The following is a 23,470-nucleotide window of genomic DNA, read 5'->3' as shown; positions in this document are numbered from 1 at the left end:
TGTAGTCAAAACACACATACAAACGAACAATTTTTTAAAAAATATATCTTAAAAATATACTCAGTTGATATTGAATATCAACTTCATCTCACAGCTGGCAGAAGGTCTTCCTGTCTCCTTCCCCATGCCACACACGCTAACTGTGCGAAAAGCCTCGGCTTCAGGGTCTGCTTCCTTTTGGTCTCATAGAGGGTTCTGCCTGATTCTGACATAAAAAAAAAAAAAAAAAAAAAAATCCTTTATTAGCGTTTTAACCCTTATCTTAGTGTCGCCCAACTGGCCAGAAATGGCTTCTCAACTCAGTAAAATTGGAAATAGTGGGTTGCTTTACCATAGTATTTCCAAGAACTTTTACAATTAATATATGTCTTAATCTGTCTAGGGCTACAGCAAAACTCTACAAACTGGATGGCTTATGAGCAACAGAAAGTGCTTACAGTGTTGAGGCTGAGAAGTCCAAGATAAGGTGCCAGTAGAACTACTGGCTAGTGAAAACCTGCTTCCTGGTCCATAAATGCCCTCGTTCTCACATGGAGGAAGGAATAGGCAACCGAGCTCGCTGGGGCCTCTCCTGTACTAATCCATTAATGAGGTACAGCCTCACGGCCTACAGGCCCTCCTCCTAATGCTGGCACTTTCAAGGACACAGATGTAGAATATTTTCCAAACAAAACTTAACCAGAGAACACTTTTCTCAATGCCATTCTTGGGAATCTTTTGGGAAACACTTTAAAATGAGTTGGCTTTTTTTTTTTTCTGTCATTAATTTTATAAGAATTCTTTCTGACTGGTTTTTACTTAAAATGTTAAACTCATCAAGAGAGTATCAAAAACAAAAAAGGAGAAAAGGTGAATGAATCCCTAGTATTCCTAAGAAGAGCAGAGATGACTCTTAGTGAGTCCTGAAGAGGCTTTTACCTGGGTACATGAGCTGTAGACTACATTGAGAACTCCAGCCCATAATGGAGTCTGCCCATCAAAGACTTCCTTTTCCTGCCGTTTCAGGAGACTGTTTTAGGCACTGCCTTCTGAACCTTCCTGCTCTCCATCTCCTGATCCTTCACGTTTACTTCTAAGTGCACCCTTAGCCCACTGCTCGGGATGTGGAAGGTTCCTGAGAAAGCCAACGTACTCCAACTCGGAAGATGTGGAGCATGTTCACTACTCCAAAACCAATTATAGTTTCTCTCTCTCCCAGAGGAAACTGACATCTCTGTACCTAAAACTCCGTTGTTACCATCTTGTTGAAGTTTAATACTATTATTTTCCTGGTAAGAAGCAGTAATACCAAATCAAAAGAAACATCAAGAGAGCTAAGGAGCAGTGTTTCCTCACACCCTTAATCATAACGTTGTCATCTTCACAGAGTGGTTCATCTGATCTTCAGATATCAGCCCAAGAGCCCAGGCCATGCACTTTAAGAGCCATTAATAAAAAATCTCACCCAGGAAAGGCTCCTCAGTGCTTGAAGACAGAGACCATATCATTACTTTTATATTTTTATACTCTTGAGAATATCAAAGAGAAAGCCCCTTTGACAGCCCAAGGTATAATTAGGATCCCAGAGCCTCTCAAGAACATATCCTACATATCCGGGCCTTACAAGGCTCTGTTGAGAAATGAAAACCGGTTAAGGAAGGCTGCTTGGAAGTTTCTGGATAGCTTCTTCATTTCCAACAGAGAGTTATCAGTAATAGTCTGGCCATTAAACAACACTAAATCTTACCCATAACTTTTTCTTCTCAGTCTCAGGTGAGGCACACATCTGTCCATTCATCAGAGAACTTCAGTACAGAAGACTGGCTGGTTGACTGACGAGCACTAGGGGTGAGTCCTAACACCAAGTGTAAACAGTTTGATTTGAGTACAGAGGACACAGTCAAGGACATAGACTGGTAAAGGATGAGTGAAGAGGCAGAGTGAAGAAGGCAATGTAACAAGTGAGGAATTCCAGAAAAGCACGGCCACAGCCCGGGGCAGGAACAGGGCGAAGCCGCGCAATGAGACCATGCTTGTCACTTTCCCTCAGTCCCTTGGGACTCCTGGATGACTAAAGAAGGAATCTTCACTTTTGAAAGATCTTTCTACAGGAAATCAACTTCCACGTATATTTAAGCCCAAGAATAGTTGTGTCATGTTCAGTATCTCCCATTCACCAATCTATTCCCCCAATGAATCTTCTCCTTCACAATCTTTTGGCATGGCAATGTAGCTCAGTGGTAGAGTTCTTGCCTGGCATGCATAAAGCCCTTGGTTTACTCCCTGAAACTGAAAGAAAAAAACATCTTTTCTACAAAGCTGAACTTAACAGATGTTCTCACAGACTGAAAACAATTTCCTACTCTCCATATAACAATGCTTGGAGACCTCCCCTTAGCCTTCTCCCCGCTTACACCCCTTTCTCCACCTGCTAAACCAATCCTGGTTTCAATGGCCCTTGTCCATTTCAGCACACCAACTCATTCCTTTAAAAATGTGTTCATTCATTCACTTATTTTAAATGTATGCATGTCTGTGCAACATGTGCTTGCCCAGTGCATGCAGAGGCCAGAAAGAAGTGCTACATCTCCCTAGGACTGGAGTTAAACAGTTGTGAGCTGCCATATGAGTGCGCAGAATAGAGTCCATGTTGCCTGGTGAAACAGCCAGTGCTCTTAACCACTGATTCTCTCTCCAGCCCCACCAATTCTTTGTTGATGCTGGTTTGTTTGTTTGTTTGTTTGTTTGCCTTCCTTTAATAAGTAGGCTATATCTAGGGTTCTTATAACCTTGTCTCCTAATAATAACCCCATTTAAGACTAAATTTCTAATATTCTCATTCCAGCCTAAGAAATTTAGTTTGGCAATTTAGTTTCTATGGCTATCACAGACTGAGTGACTGAACTTTAAGAATCCCTGATATGATCCCTACTGTCTGTTGGAACAAATTATGACTACTTTGTCTTGACCTTTCATGATAAGTCACATATATATGTCAACTCCTCCAGGGAAAGTAGAAGACTGTAACTGGTTGAAGTACAGACTATCACTGGAAAGACTGGAGCTTTTATCTTAGTACCTGTCCTAAGGCAACAGATGTGTGTAAGTCTAGCCCTGTCAAGAGGTCATATAGTTGTTATTTTACAAAATAACAAAAATAAGCCGCTAAGGTGTATTCTACTTGAATTTTGGGAGGTGTCAGATACTCATCACTGGTTTAACTGTTTTCTTGGAATGATGACCAGAACCTGAGGAACGATACCTGCTAATACCAAGTTATCTTTCACAACTTGCCCTAAAAAATCCTTAAGTCTTTCCTTTTCTTGTCCATATTAAAAAGAGTAATAAATCCTTCAATTTTTCCTGGATTATACCTCCGAAAATCACAATTTTGCTGAAATATCATGTATATACAAACACACAAAGATGCTAAACTACTTTCCCACAAATCCTTTAGTTTGCTTTGTTACAAAGAAATATAGAAAACAACCGCTGCATCCAAGGTTCCTGGCTCTTTTCTCTTCTACCTTCGGTCAAAGGAAGGCTGTTGTAGGTTATTTGTACACTGTGAAGATTACTGTGATTGGTGCAACTAAAAGCTAGCAGGAAGAGGTTAGGTGGGACTTCCAGGGACAGAGAGAACAGTGGGAAGAAGAAAGGCAGGAGATGCAGAGCAAGCATGATGTGCAGGAGGAAAGGTAAAAGTCATGAGCCGTGTGACAGAATGTAGATTAATGTAAATGGGCTAAGTTATAAGAGCTAGTTAGGGACAAGCCCAATCCATAGGCTGAGCTTTCATAATTAATAAGAAGTCTTCATGTCATTATTTGGGAGCTAGTGGCCCAAAGAAAAATCCATCTACAGAAGGCAGACCGATTGGACCACTCTCAACCAACAGTACAGAGAGACCTCAGAGCTGCCTGATAAATACGAGGCCACCTCACAATGTGTCTGATTGCAAATGCACTAACAGGGAATTGCAGACAACAGAAACAAAAGCCAGGCTGAAGTTTGTGTGCATGGTTTGTGATGGAAATATTAAAGCTTATCAACTTCAGAAAAATAACATAAAGAATGTTAGAAATGACTAAAAGGATAGCACTAGATTTAGGAGCATATTAAAGCAAATCCATGAAATAGTAAATCATACAGTACTTTGTTAGGATTTTATGAATTATATGGACTTGAACTAGAACTGATTCATACAATATCCTATCATTTAGTCAAACACTGATCTAGATGGCTTTTGGAAAACAACAGAGTTGAAAGGTTATACAGTACTGAACGAGTCAATTGTGCTGTGACTTCTCAGATTCCACTCCTCTTTATTTTGGCATTTAAAAAATTAGTTCAGCATGTGATGGATATGCTGATACTTCACTGATACAGAAATGACTATTTTTCTTTTCTTTCTGTCCTTTTACTTGAGCTAAGGTCTCGTGTAGCCAGACTGAACTTATTATGTAGGTGAAGATGACTTTGAACTGTTTGATCTTCCTTATTCCATCACCTGAGTGTCAGGATAATAGTTGAGTGCTACTATGCTATTATGACTGTTCTCCCAAAAGAGCAGCCTCCACCTTGGGAAGGCCAGCTGGGCCCCTGGGAAAATCCCAGCTGGCTTGTTGACTCTTTACACCCCTGGTGGAGGCATGGGGAGGGTCATGAGACTCTACCCTGAGCATCAGGCTACTCCCCAGCACTTGCGGTACCCAACTCTACCTTAATTACATGTGGCCTCGGGGAAGGGCTATAAGTATATAAACCAGGGAAGACTAGGGGAGGGAGCTCCACCTATCAGCTATGGGGAAGTCCTCATCACTGCTAGGTAAAGGCTTTCCAGGTGTGGCCTGCTGCAATGAGGGCACCCACACTCCTGGGAGTAACCCCTCACCTATTGGTAAGGAAACAAAAGAACTCATTGGTTCCCTAGAGTAAACTTGCCTCAGTTTTTTCTTGGGACCTTAGGAGAAAGAATAGGCATTGCTTATTTCTCCCCCAGGAAGAAATTTAATAACACATGCTCACTTTCACGCAGCACTGGGTTATAAAACCAGAGCTTCGTGCATGTTAACAAGCACTCTATTAACTGAGTTACATCCCCAGTTTTTGAAACAAAATCTTTCAAAATCAATTTTCTACAACTAAAAAGACCTTTATAATGATATTAAATAACAAAAAATACAACTATTGAACAATTAATAAATTATGTGAACTGCCATTTTAAACACTGCAATATTCCTACTGGGTGTCATTATCACCCCCATCTGACAGATGCAGGATGGGAGGCAGACAGGTAAGGTAGTAAGGCCACCCACTCAGGAAATGACTCAAGTGGGATTTGAGTACAGGCAGCCTGACTTTATCCTGCTCCTGCTGTGTGGCTGGACTGTACTTTGCTCTGATTTTGAGCTGTGGGTTACTGCATATCATTTTATAGTCTGTACTTTGATTTCTGATTTAATTAAATGAATGCCAATGGGAATTGACATACACTGGGGAGGAAGGAACAGTATCATGGCAAAAACGAGCTAAACACCATCCATGTTATGGGCATAAAGGAAAGTTGAGCCAATTCCCAAGATATCGAAGCCAAAGGTTCACAGAGGGAAAGATGTCTGTGGCATATTTGTTTCCGGGGGCAGAGGGTGTTTTCAGAATCAACTCCAGTGAGTTTTTCTTCAGCCTCTTTCTTCTGAGACCCAAATGCTTGCCAGACCACTGAAGCTTCCCCAGATGATCACTCTCATCCCCCTTTGCTTCCAAATCGATTTGAGACCCGAGCAGAAGACAGGAAGGAAGGAACTGAGCAGGAAGCAGGAGCATGGTGTGACTACCTGGGTTAGGGCAGGCTGAGCAGGAAGCAGGAGCATGGTGTGACTACCTGGGTTAGGGCAGGCTGAGCAGGAAGGAGGAGGATGGTGTGACTGCCTGGGTTAGGGCAGGCTGAGCAGGAAGCAGGAGCATGGTGTGAATGCCTGGGTTAGGGTAGGCTGAGCAGGAAGCAGGAGCATGGTGTGAATGCCTGGGTTAGGGCAGGCTGAGAAGGCTTGTTTTGTTCTTTCTGCTTTGTTTTTTCATGACAACAAACAAACATGAATGTAATTATGTGAAACAAAACAGGTTTGTAAGGATAATCCTCGCTACAAGTCCTAAAATCTTCCTAGTTATAGTCTTCGCTCCCACACTAGCATGAAACCCCAGGCCAATATTACAATTAGGTGCCACAGGAAATGACTGCTTTTGAAAACACAATTTAATTTGTTTTGGATGAGCGTTTTGACTACATGTATGTATATATGTGTACCATGTGCTTGACTGGTGTCCAAGGAGGTCAGAAGAGGGCATCAAATCCTTTGGAACTGGAAGTGCAGACAGTTCTGAGCAGCCATGAGGCTGGGAACTGAACCTGGGTCCTCTGGAAGGGCAGGGAATGCTCTTAACCACTGAGCCATCTCTCCAGCCCCTGCCCTTTTTGTGTTTTGTTTTTGTTTTTGTTTTGCTTGTTTGTTTGTTTGTTTTAAACAGGGTCTCACTGTGCTACCTTGGCTGGCTTGGAATTGCTATATAGATCAGGCTAGCGTGGAACTCAGAGATCTACCTGCCTCTACCTCCAAAGTGATGGGGTTAAAGGTGTGTGCCACCACCCTGGGCCAAGTAACTGCTTTCTAATTCAATGACAATCTGAATTTTGATTTAATAGCCAACTTTATAGACAATTTAAAAAAAGATTTATTTATTTACTTAAGAGTATGTGTGTGTGTGTGTGTGTGTGTGTGTGTGTGTGTGTGTGTGTGTATGTGTACGTGTATCTATGTGAGTTTATATGCATCAACACTCTGAGAGGACAGAGAGCTAGGTCCTCTGGAAATGGAGTTGGAATCATTTGTGAGCCACTTAGTGTTTGTGGTGGTTTGAATGAGCCCTCCATGGGTTCAGATATTTTGGTCACAGTTGATGAACTGTTTGGAAGGATTAAGCCGTATAGTCTTGTTGGAGTAGGTGTATCCTTGTTGGAGGAGATATGTTGCTGGGTGTGGGCTTTGAGGTTTCAAAGCCCCATACCAGGCCCAATCTGTCTGTCTGTCTGCCTGTCGTCTCTGTCTCTGATGTCACTGTCTCTGTTTCACCACCTCCCCCATCTCTGCCTGCTGCCTCTGGATCAGGATATAAAGCTCTCAGCTACTCCTTCAGAACCATACTTGCCTGTTTCCCACCATGATGACCATGAACTAAAGCTTTGAAATTGTAAGCAAGCCCCCAATTAAACGCTTTCCTTTATAAGGTGCCTTGGTCATGGTGTCTCTTCACAGCAATAGAAAAGTAACTAAGACAATGAATGCTAGGAATCTGACCCAGATCCTTTGTAAGAGCAGTAAATGATCTTAATCACTGAACCATCTCTCTGGCCTGAAATGGACAAAACTCTAACCTTTTCTCTGAGTTATAAGCAAATGAGAAATAAAATATCCAGCCAAAGAAAACAGGAAAACTAACAAAGAAGTTTATGATTCTACATTTACAAGAAAATAAACTTTCTTTTTTAGAAAGTAAGGGCATGAGAACATATTGCCTTTAGTTAATTTTTCCATGGTATGAACAATATTCTATCTCTCCTTTTTCTTTGGCTCATACACAGTAACACAAGCTCCTGTTTTAAATGTGATCATACAAAGACCCAAGAACACTGCAGGAAGAATGACGGAAAAGAATGATGTTGGTAAATATTTCATGAAAATGCTGCTTTTAACAGATAACTCGAAAAAGAATGATGGTCTAAATGCAAAAGGCCAGGACAAGAGAAAACGAGCATTAGCAGCAGACATGGCATGTCTAGTTAGCCCTCCTCCAGCCAGCGCCCTCCACACCTGCTGGCCAGTTCTAACCAAGCACTTTGACTATATGCGTTTCCATTTCTAAACACAGACATACGTATGGCTCAGTGAGGGAATATTATGAGTTTAACACCTTGTGGTGAACAATTCTAGGAGAGGCTGAGCTTGCAGTTACTGTGAATTTTGTTAATAAGACTCATCTTATAGTACAGTGTCTTCCAATTACATATTTTTAAATAAAAAAGGTTGACCAATTGCCTTTTTGGCATATTCCTATCCATGACTCCAAATTTCCCCTAACCCTGCCCTCCTCTTTAAACATCTTTTACACAATCATATTCATTCATATAGTTTCATTAAACATGGCAAAAAACAGAATTACTGAAATCACAAATTAAGCAGAATTCTAAACTAAAAAAAAGGAGACATTCTTTGCATTCCCTGAAGTATATCATAACGTCCCTTACGTCATGATTTTTTTCCTTTTTCTTTCTGCGATACGATTTCACTGTATAGCCCTGGTTGGCCTCAAGCTCACAGAGATCTGCCTGCCTCTGCTGCCCAAGGTCTGCGATTAAAGGTGTAAACCACCACACCCAGCACTTGGATCTTAATTTTAAGCAAACACCAATGACAGATTATAGGTAAAGAAACTTCCTTGAGTTCAAACTTTGTTCAAAGGTTTATACATCATCTGGAAAAAAAAATAGAAAAATGGCTATCATTTTCAAATGAGTTAACATATTTCTTTGGAATTTTGTTCAAATAGCATGTGCAGAAAGATCCCACTAGTACCAGGATCTCAACACAATAATTGTCATATTTTAAATGATTTGAAGTTTTAAATGATAAAAATGACTAAATTAGATCAATTGTGGAATTAAAGCTTACAATTATATGGGTTGCTGTTTGCTCACTCCCAAATACAAGGGTACTTTTATCAATATATAATTTAGAATGTATTAGTTAACCATTCAAATATTTTTCAGTGGAGGATTAAGAATTCAAAACACCATTCTGATGGTTACACAAAACACGTAAAAAAAAAAGAGTTGACAGTGCTTTTTAAAAATGAAGTCATGTTTCATAAAATAAAAAATCTACTATACTAATATAACATGTATTAGAAATATTCCCTATGTTTTGACGAAAGGGTAGAAGAATTAGCTATCAAAAAAATGTTAAATCTAAAAACAAAAATTCAGGCACAAAATATCAAGAAAATCTGGGAAATTCTGAAAAGATCAAATTTACAAATAATTGGAATAGAGGAAGGAGAAGAAACCAGTTCAAAGGCATGGAAAACATTTTAAAAAAAACATAGAAGAAAATTTCCTCATTCTAAAAGAGGAGGTGCCTATCAAACTACAAGAAGCATAAAGAACTTCAAAAAGACTGAACCAAAAAAAGGTATTCTCCACAATACATAATAATCAAAACACTAAATGTACACAACAAAGAAAGAATAGTAAAAGCCACAAGGGAGAAAGACCAAGTAACATACAAAGGCAGACTTATTAGAACCGTGGTTCTCAATCTGTGGTACACAACATTCAAAAGGCTATTGGAAAACATTGATATTTACTTTATGATTTATAACAGTAGCAAAATTACAGTTATAAAATAGCAACAAAAATAGTTTTATGGTGGTTGGGGGGGTACCACACCATGTGGAATTGTATTAAGGGGTCATAGCATCTGGATGGTTGAGAACCACTGCATTAGAATTACACCCAACTTTTCAATGGGGGCTCTGCAAGCCAGAAGGGTCTGTATAGATGTTCTACAAACTCAGAGAGACCACAGATGCCAGCCCAAACTACTATACCCAGCAAAATTATCAATCATGATCAGCAAGAAAAGAAAAACATTAAACCAAATTTAAGCAATCTCTACCTCCCAAACAAGCTCTACAGAGGCATTAGAGGAAAACCTCAATCTGAGGACGTTAACTATACCAAAGAAGACACAATGAAAAAAAATAATCCAGACCAGCAAATCAAAACATGAGAAAAAAAATCTATACCATAACAGCAAAATAACAAGCATCAATAAATCATTCTCATTGATAACTCTTACTATTAATGGTATCAATTACCCAACAAAAAGACACAGACTTCTCAGGAGGCAGAGGCAGGTGGATCTTGGTGAGTTCAAAACCAGCCTGGTCTACAAAGCAAGTTCCAGGACAGCCAGAGCTGTTACACACAGAAACCCTGTCTCAAACAAACAAACAAAAAACAAAAAACAAAACAAAAACAAAAACAAAAAAAAGACAGACTAACTCACCATCAGGGATAGAAATATCACTTCAGGCTAAAAGGACGGAAGAAGAAGCAAACAGATTTGCAGATGATATTGTTTTATACATAACTGACCCTGTAAACTCTATCAGGAAACTTCTACATCTGATAAACACTTTCATCAAAGTAGCAGGAAACAAAATTAACACAAAATCAGCAGCATTCCTAGATACAAATGACAGAGAGACTGAGAAAGAAATCAGGAAAATGGTACCTTTTATAATAACTTCAAAAAATAATCAAATAAAATACCTTGGGATAACTCCAACCAAGAAAGTGAAAGACTTGCATAATAAAAACTTTAAGATATTGAAGAACGAAACTGAAGTCATCAGAAGATGAAACGATCTCTTATGCTCATGGATCAGTATGACAAACACTGTGGCTGTAGCTATCCTACCAAAAGTAACCTATGAATTCAACACAATCCCTATTCAAAATTCCAACATAATTCTTCACAGAACTTGAAAGGACAAGTTTCATCTTCATATGGAAACACACACACACACACACATACACACACACAAAAATAGGATAACTAAAACAATCCTGAATAATAAAAGAATTGCTGCAGGTATCACCATATCTGATTTCAGGTTGCACAACAGAGCCACAGTGATAAAAACAGCATGTTATTGGCATAAAAACAGGCACACAGATCAGTGGAATCTAACTGAAGACTCAGACATAAATCCAAATACCTATAGACACCTGATTTTTGACAAAGAAGCCAGATCAACACACTGAAAAAAAAAAGAAAACATCTTCAACAAATGGTGCTGGTCAAGCTGCACACAAAGGAACCCAAACAGATCTATACTTGCCACCCTGCACAAAACTCAAGTCCAAATGGATCAAAATCCTCAAGATAAAACAGATGCACTGGTAGAGCACTTGCCTAGCAAGCGCAAGGCCCTGGGTTCGGTCCTCAGTTCCGGAAAAAGAAAAAAAAAAAAAATAAAAAAACAGATGCACTGAATCTGATAGAAGAGAAGGTGGGGAACAGCCTTGAGTTCACTGGCACAGGAAAAGACTTTCTGAACAGAACACCATTAGCACAGGCACTAAGACCAACAATAAACAGGACTTTATGAAACTTAAAAGCTTCTGTGTGGTAAAGGACTTGGCCACTCCAACAAAGGGACAGTCTACAGAAGAAAAGATCTTTACCAATTAGATAGCCAATAGAGGTTTCGTATCTAAACTATATCAAGAACTAAAAACAAACAAAAACACTGAACATCAAGAAAGCAGCCCAGTTAAAAGTGGGATACAGACTAAGTAGAGAGTTCTCAAAAGATGAAACATAAATGGCAGAGAAACCTCAAAGATGTCTTCAAGACCTTATCCATCAGGGAAATGAAAATCAAAACTACTCTGAGATTTCATCTTACCCCAATCAGTACGGACCAGATCACTAAAACTACAGCTCATGCTGCCGAGGATGTGAGGGTAAGGGAACACTCATCCATTGCAGGTGGGACTGCAAACTTGTACAGCCACTATGGAAATCAGTTGTGGCAGTTCCTCAGGAAGCTGGGAATTAATCTACCTCAAGATCAAGCTATACCACTCTTGGGCATATACCCAAAGGACTGTTCACCCAACTATAAAGATACTTACTCACATGTTCACTGAGGCTCTATTCATAACTGCCAGAAATTATTAACAGCTTTGTTGTCCATGAACTGCTGAATGGATAATGAAAATGTGGTAAATTTACACAATGGAATATTATTCAGCTATTAAAAAATAAAATTATGAACTTTACACATAAATAATTGGAGCTAGAAAAAAATCATAGTGAGCAAGATAACCCAGACCCAAAAATAGAAATATTGCATGTTGTGATGGCTATTCTTGGTTGTCAACTTGACTGCATCTAAAATTAACTAAAACCCAAGCATCTGGGAATACCTGTGAGGGATTCTTAATTACATCTTTTGAGGTGGGAAGCTCCACCTTTAATCAGGGTCTTCTTTTAGCAGCCTATATAAAAGACATGGAAGAAGGAAGCTCTTGTTCTTTGTCTGTTTACCCTTGTTCTTACTGGTAAACCCATCCCTTCACTGGCATTAGAGCCTACTTCTTCAGGATTCTGGCGTATACTGAAGACCAGCTATGATATCCAGCCTCATGGACTGAACAACTACTGGATTTTTGGACTTTCTGTCAGTAGACAGCCATTGCTGCATGGGAGGGTAGGCTCTCCAATGGAAGGGAAATACAATCCATTGTTATGAAGAGACAGTGGGGAGACTGGAGTGGGAGGACTATGTGGGGATGAGGTTGGAAGAAAGGGGTAATAAAGGAACTATGGGGAGGGACGACTAACACTAGTGGCCTTTTGAGTGGACATATGGAAACCTAGTACTGTAGAAACTTCCTAAAATATATATATATATAAAAGGAACCTAAATGGAGTCTAAATAGTACTATAAACAATGCCTCAAGTAGACATCTTATGCCACCAGTAAAAACACCAGCCCAGGAATGGGTTACATAATCTTGAATTATTGGCCAAAGGTGTTCCATGGAATCTCTGTCCCCTACCCCCAAAAAAACCCCAAAAACATCACAGGCCATTGATTACTCTCCACAACCTGTTAGTGAGGCCCTAATATGGAAGACAAGATTTACATATGTTATTAAACACAGAGAAATAAAGCTGGTCTCTAACTAGAAGCTTCACCTATACTGACTAGCATTCACGCTACCAGAAGCAAAAGTTAATTATCAATATCTCCCATCTACAAACCCTATAACCTACAACAGTAACCTGCCTGCAAGATATACTGGTACAATAGTGCACAAATGTTATGGGAGTAAACAGCCACTTTCTCATTGAATTTAAGGTCTACTCCATAAGACAGAATCCATACTTGACAATGCTAAAGTGGCCAAGAACCTGAGACTAGATAGGTCATGGGCCAGGAGAAAATATAGAACAATTCGACTAAAGGACCATAGCAATAAAATAAATAATGACATAATGATACACCCATAGATCAGTGTCTTGTTCAGCTGTCATAAGAGAAACTTCTTCTTGCAGCAAATTGGAGTTAACACAGAGACTCACAACTGGATAATGTGCAGAAAGAGGCTTTTGAGTACTCAGTCATAAATGGGATATCTTCATCAAAACCCTCCTCTCAAGGCTCAGCAAGCTATGAGGAAGAGGAGGTTGAAAGACTGTAAGAGCCAGAGGTGATGGATGACTCCAAGGAAAGTGTCTCCTAGACACAACAGGACTGAGTCAATGCACAGATGATCTCATGGAGACTGTGGCAGCCCACACAAGGCCTACACAGGTTCCAGCCTGACTGGGTCCTAGTACTGAGAGGAGAAAGTAGGCACAGGCTCCCAACCCTAACCTAGAAGCTATCTGCAATTGATATCTGCTGGCAAAGGGAAAATCAGTTTTCTCCAATGGAATCTCACTGGGTGTATTAACCACACTTCAGGGCAGGCCCCATTGCCAGGAGTAGTTGGCCAAGACAAAACAAACTCAGTGGTATTTTTGTAGACTTTTTGTTTCATTTTGTTTTGTTTGGGACTTTTTATTTTTTGTCTTACTGTCTTATGCTTATTTTGATTTTCATTTCTGTGTTTTGTATATGTTTCTTGGTTTTGTTTGTTTTCAGCCAAAGAGATTAAAAGAACATACAGTTGAGTGGGTAAGGAAGTGGGATAGTATCTAGAGGCAGCAAAACATGATCAAAATACGATATATGAAAAATAAACTAATTTTAGACAGAAAAAGAAAACCCAACTAAAGGAAAAATTACCTATGAAAATAAATGTAACTTTTATTAATTTTTATCTCATGTATTGGTCTTTTTTTTAAACACAAAAGTCCTTAAGTCTTAAGGTTAAAATGAAAGTATATACTCATTACAAGGTGAACTTTTGTTTCCTTTTTTGGTTCTGATTATAAGAGCTAATCCCATATTTAAATATGCATTTCCCTCCTTCCTGACTTCTTGTTATGTCTTATCGACAATTCATGCTAGGGAAGTGTCAGTAAATCATTTTTTATGTTTCCATTCTCTGTGCTTTTTTGATCCAAGTAGAACATTTGATCTGCTGGCTGGCAGCAGGTAAAATACATCCCCCCTCCTCTTCGGAGGACAGACAATGACAAAACCGATGAGCAATCACACACAGGTGACAAAATGCATGGCCATTAATAGAAAAATGGAATGTAAATTCTGGGAAATCATTATTATTCAATCTTGAATTATAATCCAGTGACATTTCCCAGTGTCGCTGACATTCACCTGGATCCAGAAAAAAGCAAAGCAAGAAACATCTTTCATAGACAGCTCTCTAAGCCTTTATCTGAATACAAATATTACAGGATTCAGCATAAGTAAGGCTTCATGCTGAGAACAGAATCTGAAGAGCCAGGAGGCATATTAAGACTAGTGCAAATGATGCAATTCACGGCAGAGAGCCATCTGTAGGCATGCACACATTTAGTGTTAATAGAAACCAGGGGTGACAGCAAGCGATATACTGCTTCCATTCCTTCTTTCTTGACAGAAATCACTTAGAGTACAGAATGTAATGCATAAGCTTGAGTACCTTCCAGGAGGTATATAAACATTTCTAAGTTATATACAGTGGTCAAATAAATGCAATATGAAATCCTGACTTCATGATTCATGTTTTAATCATATAGCTAATATGATGCAATACATAGGACAATTGGTAAACAACATGAGCACACCACTGGGCTAGGTCCTGTAGATAACACAAGGGAAGATAAAGCCTGTTTCATTCTTAATAATTGTGACATATTTTTTAAAAAAAGATTTAGAAAATACTAACTGTGCTGGTTGGTTTTCATCAACTTGACACAAACTTAGACATATTTAGGAAGAATAAAATTTAATTGAAAAAAAATGCCTCCATCAGGTTAGACTGTAGGCAAGTCTGTAGGGAATTTTCTTGATTAATGATTGATGTGTGCGGGCCCAGCCCATTGTGGGTGGTACCATCCCTGAGCAGATGGTGCTGGATGGTATAGGACAGCAGGCTGAATAAAGCATAGGGAGTACGCGAGTAAGCAGTTCCTCCATGGCTCTGCTTTAGGTCCTTACTCCAGATTCCTGCCTTGAGTTCCTGTCTTGGCTTCTTTCAATGGACTGTGACCCAGGATATGAAGCCACATAAACCCTTTCCTCCCTATGTTGCTTTTGGTTATAGTGTTTTATCATAGCAATAGAAAGCCCAACTAAGACACAAACAGAAAGACAAGACAGTACACTCAACTGCTCAGCTGTTTTCAAGTGTGAGTGCTATAGGAGATCAGAAAGGATATCATTATGTGTTGCAAAACCAGAGGTACATCATGTAAAAGACAGCTCTGTAAGCATATAAATAACCACATGGAAAGAATGAAATAGGTACTTTATCTTATCTAGGGGAAAAAAACAAACAACAAAAATGTTCTTGTCCCTCATATTAAGTAAAACTTATATCAGAATTACTCCTTTTTATATATAAAAATTAGTTCTTTTCTTAAAGCTAGCCCTATCTTAATACAATTCCAGATTGAGCCCTACTGCTCAAGAATCATTATTAGTAGAACCTCAATTTTCTCTCAAAACATTCCAAATTGAACTATAAACTTGTGGTCATCTTATTCATAATAAGTTATCTCAGTAGAGAACATACTACTTGGCATGCTTTCATTTAATAAAATTTTGTTTTTATACCAATAGGAAGGACATTTGCTAAGGTAGATCCTTGATTCTTTTAAAAAGATATTTGGTTTTCTGAGTTATTAAGGATTTAACAGGGGGCTGGAGAGATGGCTCAGTGTTAAGAGCACTTGCTAATCTTTAAGAAGACCTGAGTTTGATTTGAGCACCCACACCAGGCAGGTCACACCACAGTAACCCCACTTCCAGGGAATCTGATGCCATCTTCTCGCCTCTGAGGGCACCAAATACATACTCATGAAATATACACAGATCACTTTTTTCCTTAAAAAGGATATAATACACATTGATTCAAATGTATATGAATTTCTAAACTATGAGAGTCCAAAGCCTACCCTTTTAGGGGATTTCATTTTCAAATCCAAATGAAACCTAAAGTTTACAGACTTCTTAAATGAAAATGTCCTTTTCAAACCTCAGTTAACATCATCACCAATAATCATCAATTCTTGGGAACAGTGGCTCATGCTTGTTAATTCCAGTACAGGGGAGGCTGAGGAAGGAGGTTCATTGTAAGTTCAAGACCAGCCTGGGTGATACAGTGAGATCATGTCTTCAGAAATAGAAAAAGAAAGGGTGAATAAGCAACATGTATTGGGCAGCTACAGTATAAAGCACAATGCTCAGGTACTCAGGTAAATAAAGTTAGGCCTGAGGAAGGAGGATACAAAAACCTACAATGTACAGTGTCTGTTCTCCAACAATTTACAATATACGGCTGTTGTATATCTACCCATTTCTCCTTCCCATTCATCTACTCATCTCTTAATCTACCCACCTAACCATCCATTAATCTATGAACTACCAATCCATGATCACAGAATAGTACACACTAAATACAAAACGGTGATGTAGGTAGTCAGGTGTATATCTGGAAATAGTTTGATTACATATAAAGAACTATATTACTTATATTATTATGCCTGGAGAGGGAGGCATTTCAGGGCTGGCTGCAGAGAGTTAAGATGTCATTAGAGGCTAAGGTTCTTCTATTAGAATGTCATTGTCATCATCACAGTAACCTCACCATTGCAAGGCAGTCTGAATTTATGGTAGAAAGAAGGATGGTGAATATTGTTTTTCCTTTATCATAGTGGCTGCGCTTTAAACTACTAGCAGCCTGGCCAGTCAGGCATAGCCTGGGGGAATTCTGTTTCCCCAGACAATGGCTCTGTTGTGGCCACTAAAGGTAGATTTAACTAAATCTCTATTGTTCTAATAAAACTCGAGATTCAAAGGCTAGGGTGAAACCATGAAAGCTCAGAGAGTTAGAGTAGCAACTGGCTAACTTTGTCTCTTTGCTGGTGTCCCCAGAAATCTCTCACTTTCCACACTGCTCCAACTAAAAAAACCCACGCTATGCTCCTCATTGCTACTTCCTGTCAACTAGTTGCTAGTTCCGCCTCTCTGAGCCCAGGTTAATTTTATTTAAATTAATGCAAATGCAATACATATTCACATAATTAAACAAATATAGTATAAAAATGTAACATATCTTTGTCTAGTTAAACAAATATTCCACAACAGGTGAAAATTCTTGTAGAACTCCAACAGATTTTAACTTACATATCATTTTAGATCTTTAGAGAAAGTCATTCTTAATTTCAAAGGAAGTTGGGAAGTGTGTAGCCTTTTAGCATGCACAAGGAAAGTTCAGTTCTGCTGCCTACAAAACACAGACAATAGAGAATCCCATTTTACAACATATGTTTTCATACCTGTTCATGAGTGAATCAACTGAATATCTTTTGAACATTACTAGGCATTATGTTAGAGACAAATAATAAAACTGCCTCCGTGGAATTTATATTGCAGCCAGCAATGCAAACACCAAAAAAGTATTGTTAAAGACCATCATGAACAGAAAGACAAGTCACAAGAAACACCATGATTGGCAACTGTCTTCTTGAAGATCTGTAATCTCAGCCAAGCCTTGAAAAGGGAGGCAGAGAAAAGGGAGAATAGTTGTGTTTAGTCTAAAGAAAATATAAACATGTAGCAAGTATAAGAGCAAAATGCAATGACCAGATACACCTTTTTTCTCAATCATCCAGATTGCAGAGTAAGAATGGTTTAGACAAGTCATACAAGGAGACTAATGCAGATATCCAAACAGACCATGACTAGGAAGTAGATACACAGACTCAAGACATTAGAAGGAGGATGGTAAAAAAAAAAAAATGGGGAAAACCACTTCAGAATAAGATGCAGACTAGAAGCTGCCTTTATGTGACCCAGCTTTGATATTGGTTATTACTTGACAGGATCTAGAACTGCCTCGGAAAAAAAATATTTGGGTTAGGTTAATTGAGGGGGTTAACCTCAATATGGGTAACACAGCCATTGAGCTTGGGTCCTAGACTGCACAGAAAGGAGGAACAATAGCATTCATCATCCTCTGCTTCCTGACTGTAGATATAGTGAGCAGCTGCTTTAAGCTCCTGCCACCAGGATTTCCCACCATGATGGACTTTACCCTCCAACGGTGAGCCAAAGTGAATTCCTCTCCCTTAAGATGCTTTGGTTGAGCCGGGCAGTAGTGGCGCATGCCTTTAATCCCAGCACTCGGGAGGCAGAGCCAGGCGGATCTCTGTGAGTTCGAGGCCAGCCTGGACTACCAAGTGAGTCCCAGGAAAGGCGCAAAGCTACACAGAGAAACCCTGTCTCGAGAAACAAATAAACAAACAAAAAGATGCTTTTGTTATGGTACTCTATCACAGCCACAGAAAAAGGAACTAGGACACCAGCAAATGAAAAGTCAGGACAAACAAGAACAGACTCTACTCTGGTGAGAGGAAAAGCTGGAGAATATCAGAAACACAAGGATGGCAGAAAAGTGTGGGAAAATAAAGATGAGTGACGAAGAGAAAAAGAAGTCCAAATGAGGTCTACAAATTTCTCTGTGCAAAAGCAGCCAGTACTGGCCACGATTCATGCCCAATCACACTATGCTGCTTGTCAGGCTGGGGTCATCAGTAGATGCCAGGGAGGTGCTGTTCCCTCCTAGATATAGCTGTCATAGAACTGTGAGCTGGAGAGAGACTAACCAGGTTAGAGACGGTGACACCATGTGCAGAGAAGCAGCTGGAGCAGAACAAGCTCTGAAGATGCAACAGAAGTGTGGTACAGGCCTGAAGCTGTGCCATTTTACAACAGAAGTGTGGTACAGGCCTGAAGCTGCGCCATTTTACAAGTTCCCTGGAGTGACTAACATAAAGAATGGATCTATGAAAAAAATATATATATATACGTGTATGTATACATATATATATATATATATATATATATATATATATATATGGCACTAATTAGATGCATGACAACATCACAATGTGAGAAATGAGCTAACTTTGGCAGAGTCTCACCAATGACCAATGGTACCTAGATATTTCCTAGACCCGGGGACTTCGCTTGTGATATCATTGTGTGTTTGGATACTGAAAGTAGGTATGGATGAGATACTATCAATAGTGGGAAGGCAAACTATTAGTGACCTTTCTGTTGCTGTGCCAACACCATGACTAAGATAAAGAAGAGTTTATTTGTGCTTCTGGCTCTAGAGGGATCAAAGTTATCATGGTGAAGAGGCATGGTAACAAGTGGCAGGCATAGCAACCAGGGCATGAATCTGAGAGTTTACATCCTCAGCAGGAAGCATGAAGGGGAGGGAATAAACTGGAAGCAGAGTGAGGCTCCTCCAGCAAGGCCACACCCCCTAACCCTCCCTAAGCAGCATCACCAACTGGGAACCTCTGCCTACAGGAGACATTTCTCATTCACATCACCACAAACAGCATGCTATTAACCTTCAATAAGCATGGAAAGGACACATAGGAAGGCAAGAATTTTCCAAGCATTAAGAGATCTGCCTTCCATCCCAGTGAAATGCTCTGTTTGTTTTTACTATTTCGCAGGTGAAGAAATCAAGGCCCAGAAAAATTAAGAAGTGCATCCTGAGAGTACGTTAAGGGCAGAGCCTGTACTACTGACTGCATGCCATGCATTGGTTCCCTCCACTTTGTTCTCAGAAAAAATTAGATTTGATCTAATAAAAGTTGTAGGACTCAGCCTAACAAAAATTATAATTTTGTTATGATAATAACTAAGGTTAAAAATATAAATACAAAGAGTAATGATGGCCTGAAACTCTACACTGTTGATTAAAAAGCTTGAGGGCTAAAAGAATGCCTTTAAAAAGACAAAAGCAGAGGGGAAAAAATGTTTATTTTGGTAACTATGTTGCTATAGCAACATCATAACAATCCTCAGAAGAGCTTTCACGGTTATACCAGTAATAAGACAGATACATGTATACATAGGTCTATCAATATTATCAAATAAATATCAGTCTCCATAATCTTGCTAGATCTGGTAATGGGGAAACCATGTAAACTTTATTTATATTGATCATAAATACACCTGCCAACTTTGCTTATTGTTTGCATGTGCCCTCCAAGAGAAGGAATAAAGGAGGACAGGAGACTCTCTACCTCAGGACTCTAAAGTACAACCTGGGGATGATATGGAATGGGGACTAAAAAGTAATAAAGGGTTAGCTGACCTTAGAACTACATAATATGAATAAAACACATTGTTTCCTTAAAGTTCAAGAGATGCACAGTACTAATATAAATACAAGAGATTCACATTTATATGCCTAGAATAAAATGTGATATAAACTTCTAGGTTTAAATTATGTTTTCATGGCCCTGTGTATACTGGAATAATTTCTGAGCAACATGAAAGAAATAAATACTTTTCTAGGTGTTCCCAGCCATCTAAGTATAGCCATACATCAGTCAGTGCTAGTTTGCATCTCCTACAGAGAGTCCCAGGAGGTTGAACAGAGATTTGAAATGGTTCTCTTAGAACCCCACCCTATGAAAACCACAGTTCTGTATCAGTTCTGTGTTCTATACATCCTTGGTTATTCCAAATGACTTATACAGTCATTTTAACATGTATGCCCCTTAAGCTACATCCATGAATGCCAAAAAAAAAAAAAAAAAAAAAAAAAAAAAAAAAAAAAGGTGCTTCAGAAATACAAACAGCAGAGCCCCTGGGTTAAGGGGCTGAGAGATGGCTAAGCAAAGGACTGGGTTCAGCGTACACATGGTGGGTTTCTGTAACTCCAGTTCCAGAGTGTCCAACATCACATATGCACACCTCTTCCAGTTCTTTCCATACAGAAATTTAGAAATATTCTATATGTTAATGTGTTCCCAAACTGTGTGTCTGGTCTGGCTTTGGATGGCTGGTATTGTGCTGTGAACTTTGACTGCTTTAGATTTCACTTATTTTGTTTGCCTAACATGGTAACTGCCAGCTATGATGAAAAGATTTTTTTATATTTTAAGCTTTTTGATTTATTTAAAAGTGGATTTTTTCAGATACAATGGTGCCACACCAACTCCAGTGTCGTCCGTGTGACATGAACAATTATGTCAATAATAGCAGATGGGAGATACGTGTCCCACGGCTCTCTGGAGGTCCCTGGCAGAGTGCCCACGTTATGTATGCTTCCTTCTCAGAGAAGATGTACTTCACAGATCATGAGCTCCCTGGGCTATGGGTTCTGTATAGCTGCTTTTCTGATAATGTTCTAATTAATCTATAAAGCACAGCCAAAATTAATGAATGCTTGGGTTGTGAACTATAGAGGAAAGGGGAAGCTGGACATGGACCTTAATCAGATATAACAGAATGAGCTATTTCTTAAAAACCCCAAGCCGCTAGATAAAGAAAGTATAAAAGTTCAGGCACTTCTAGGGAATGAACACTCACCCACTAGAAATCCTTGAAGAATCCCAACTAAAGTGATTTATGATAAAAAAAAACGTTATCTCATAGGAGACAGACGGTGGGCCCCTCTGTTAAAGAAGTTCAGCATGGAAAACTTAAAGACAATAACAGAAACCCTTCCCCTTACAGGCATAAAATTACAAAAGTCCATATTCCAACAGGTAAAAAGGTTTTATATTAAATAGAGATATATGGTAAAAAAAAAAAAAAAAAAAACTAAAGAAAGACTTAGAGAGGGTCTACAACATCCAAATTGGCTAAATGGGCCATGGGAACCAAAAAAGTATTATAAACTAAAAAACTGCTGGGATAAGATAAGGGACACAGCTACAACTGCAAGAAGTCTACACAAGTCTAGGGACTGTACTAAGTTTAAAAAACAAAGACTGCTCTTTGGGTCATAAAGTTCTTGTGGGTAAAGGGATATGTCTAGTGTCAATTAATAATTATGTGCTTGCTGTTTTTTAAAGATGATGTAATTCAATTATTGCCAAGCTCTTGTTATTCCTTGTATGACTTGATAGTTTTCTTTTCTGTATATAAACTACTGATTTACAGAAGTAAAATTGCAGCAGATTCAAACCACTTCTGAGTGTGTTGTCTGTCTGTCATTCACCAAATCCTTGCCTTCCTGACTACCCAAGCCCTGGTTCTCCTACGGTCGTGGTACCCCCGATGGGCCAGTCCATGGCACAATGGTGTTTAATAATTACATGCATGCATAAAATATACTGTGACCATATTCACCCCTTATCCAAATCCATAATTTTCTGGGAGATGGATCGCTGGGTATGCTTGTGGTGAATTATCTTCATTCTGACAATGGAAGGGGAAAGACTCATCTTGACTGTGGGTAGGACTATTTCTTCAGCGAGGGACCTGGACTGTATAAAATAGCAAACACAAGCTCAGCGCTAACCTGCATTCACCCTCTCTGTTTCTGATTATAGATATAATGTGAACCAGTGCTTCGAGCTCCTGCTGCCTTGACTTCCCTTCCATGATGGGCTGCATGCGAACAGTGAGCTAACAGAACAGTCTATACAGCCACAGAAGGGAAGCCAAGACAGCCCATTGCTTTCCCTGTTCCCTTGCTGGTTCCTTCTTCCCAACAAGCTCCCTTCTTTCCCCATGCCGTGTGTGTGTGTGTGTGTGTGTGTGTGTGTGTGTGTGTGTGTGTGTGCGCGCGCGTGCAGTGCCTGAGCAACAGGCACATCTGCTCTGTCTTTGTGATTGTGACAGCCATGCCATACCAGGAAGGCAGCATTTCAGTGTTCCTCTCCATCCTCTGGCTCTTACAGTCTTTCTGACCCCTCTTCCTGAATGTTCACAGAGCCTGTGGTGGGTGGTGGAGATTTCTCCCTAAGGGATGAGCACTCACTATTCACTTACTCTCAGTATTTTGACCAGCTGTGAGTCTCTGCATTAACAGTCGCCCTCTGGAAAAGGAAGGTTCTATAACCACATTGATAGCAGCAGTGGTGTCTGAATTCACTTTGGGTCAGTCTGAGTGCCGGTACATTCCTGGAGAATTGTGGAGATGAGTGAAGGGATGATAGGGAACCATATTGTTCACCCCAGACTTCACAGTGGGTCAGTTAGAATCCTGTGGTTCCTCAAATGAACTTATGTCCCATCCCTCAGGGCAGATTATATACTGTGGCTTAACTTTACTTGTGACAGGCTCCATTTGGAATTTGAAGAAATGTTGAAGAGGCACACAGAAATGTATATATGAATCTACTGACTTCTGTAGGCACCTAATATTCGTGATAAATTAAACAATAACTTATTTTTTTTCTAAGTTACTCAAAGCGAAGCT

The 23,470-nt window shown here is 39.4% G+C and overlaps 1 protein-coding gene across 13 annotated transcripts in view; it reads right to left on the bottom strand.

Annotated features, from left to right (window-relative positions):
- The window catches only part of Lekr1 (leucine, glutamate and lysine rich 1), a 175,310-nt gene that overhangs the window by 127,971 nt on the left and 23,869 nt on the right, over positions 1-23,470 (bottom strand). Inside the window, exons 1-2 of one of the 13 annotated variants that reach the window (XM_059265436.1) lie at positions 16,756-16,825; positions 11,745-11,808 (exon numbers count right to left, since the gene is read on the bottom strand). The exons of 2 other annotated variants lie outside the window; for them this stretch is intronic. In XM_059265436.1, the coding sequence (XP_059121419.1) occupies positions 11,745-11,767 (23 nt within the window). In that variant the 5' untranslated portion in view covers positions 11,768-11,808; positions 16,756-16,825. 10 more of the 13 variants (XM_059265441.1, XM_059265442.1, XM_059265438.1 and 7 more) reach the window with 10 other exon arrangements.

Source organism: Peromyscus eremicus, chromosome 6, assembly GCF_949786415.1.
Source record: "Peromyscus eremicus chromosome 6, PerEre_H2_v1, whole genome shotgun sequence".
Taxonomy (NCBI): domain Eukaryota; kingdom Metazoa; phylum Chordata; class Mammalia; order Rodentia; family Cricetidae; genus Peromyscus; species Peromyscus eremicus.
This window is presented reverse-complemented; position numbering and strand designations above follow the sequence as displayed.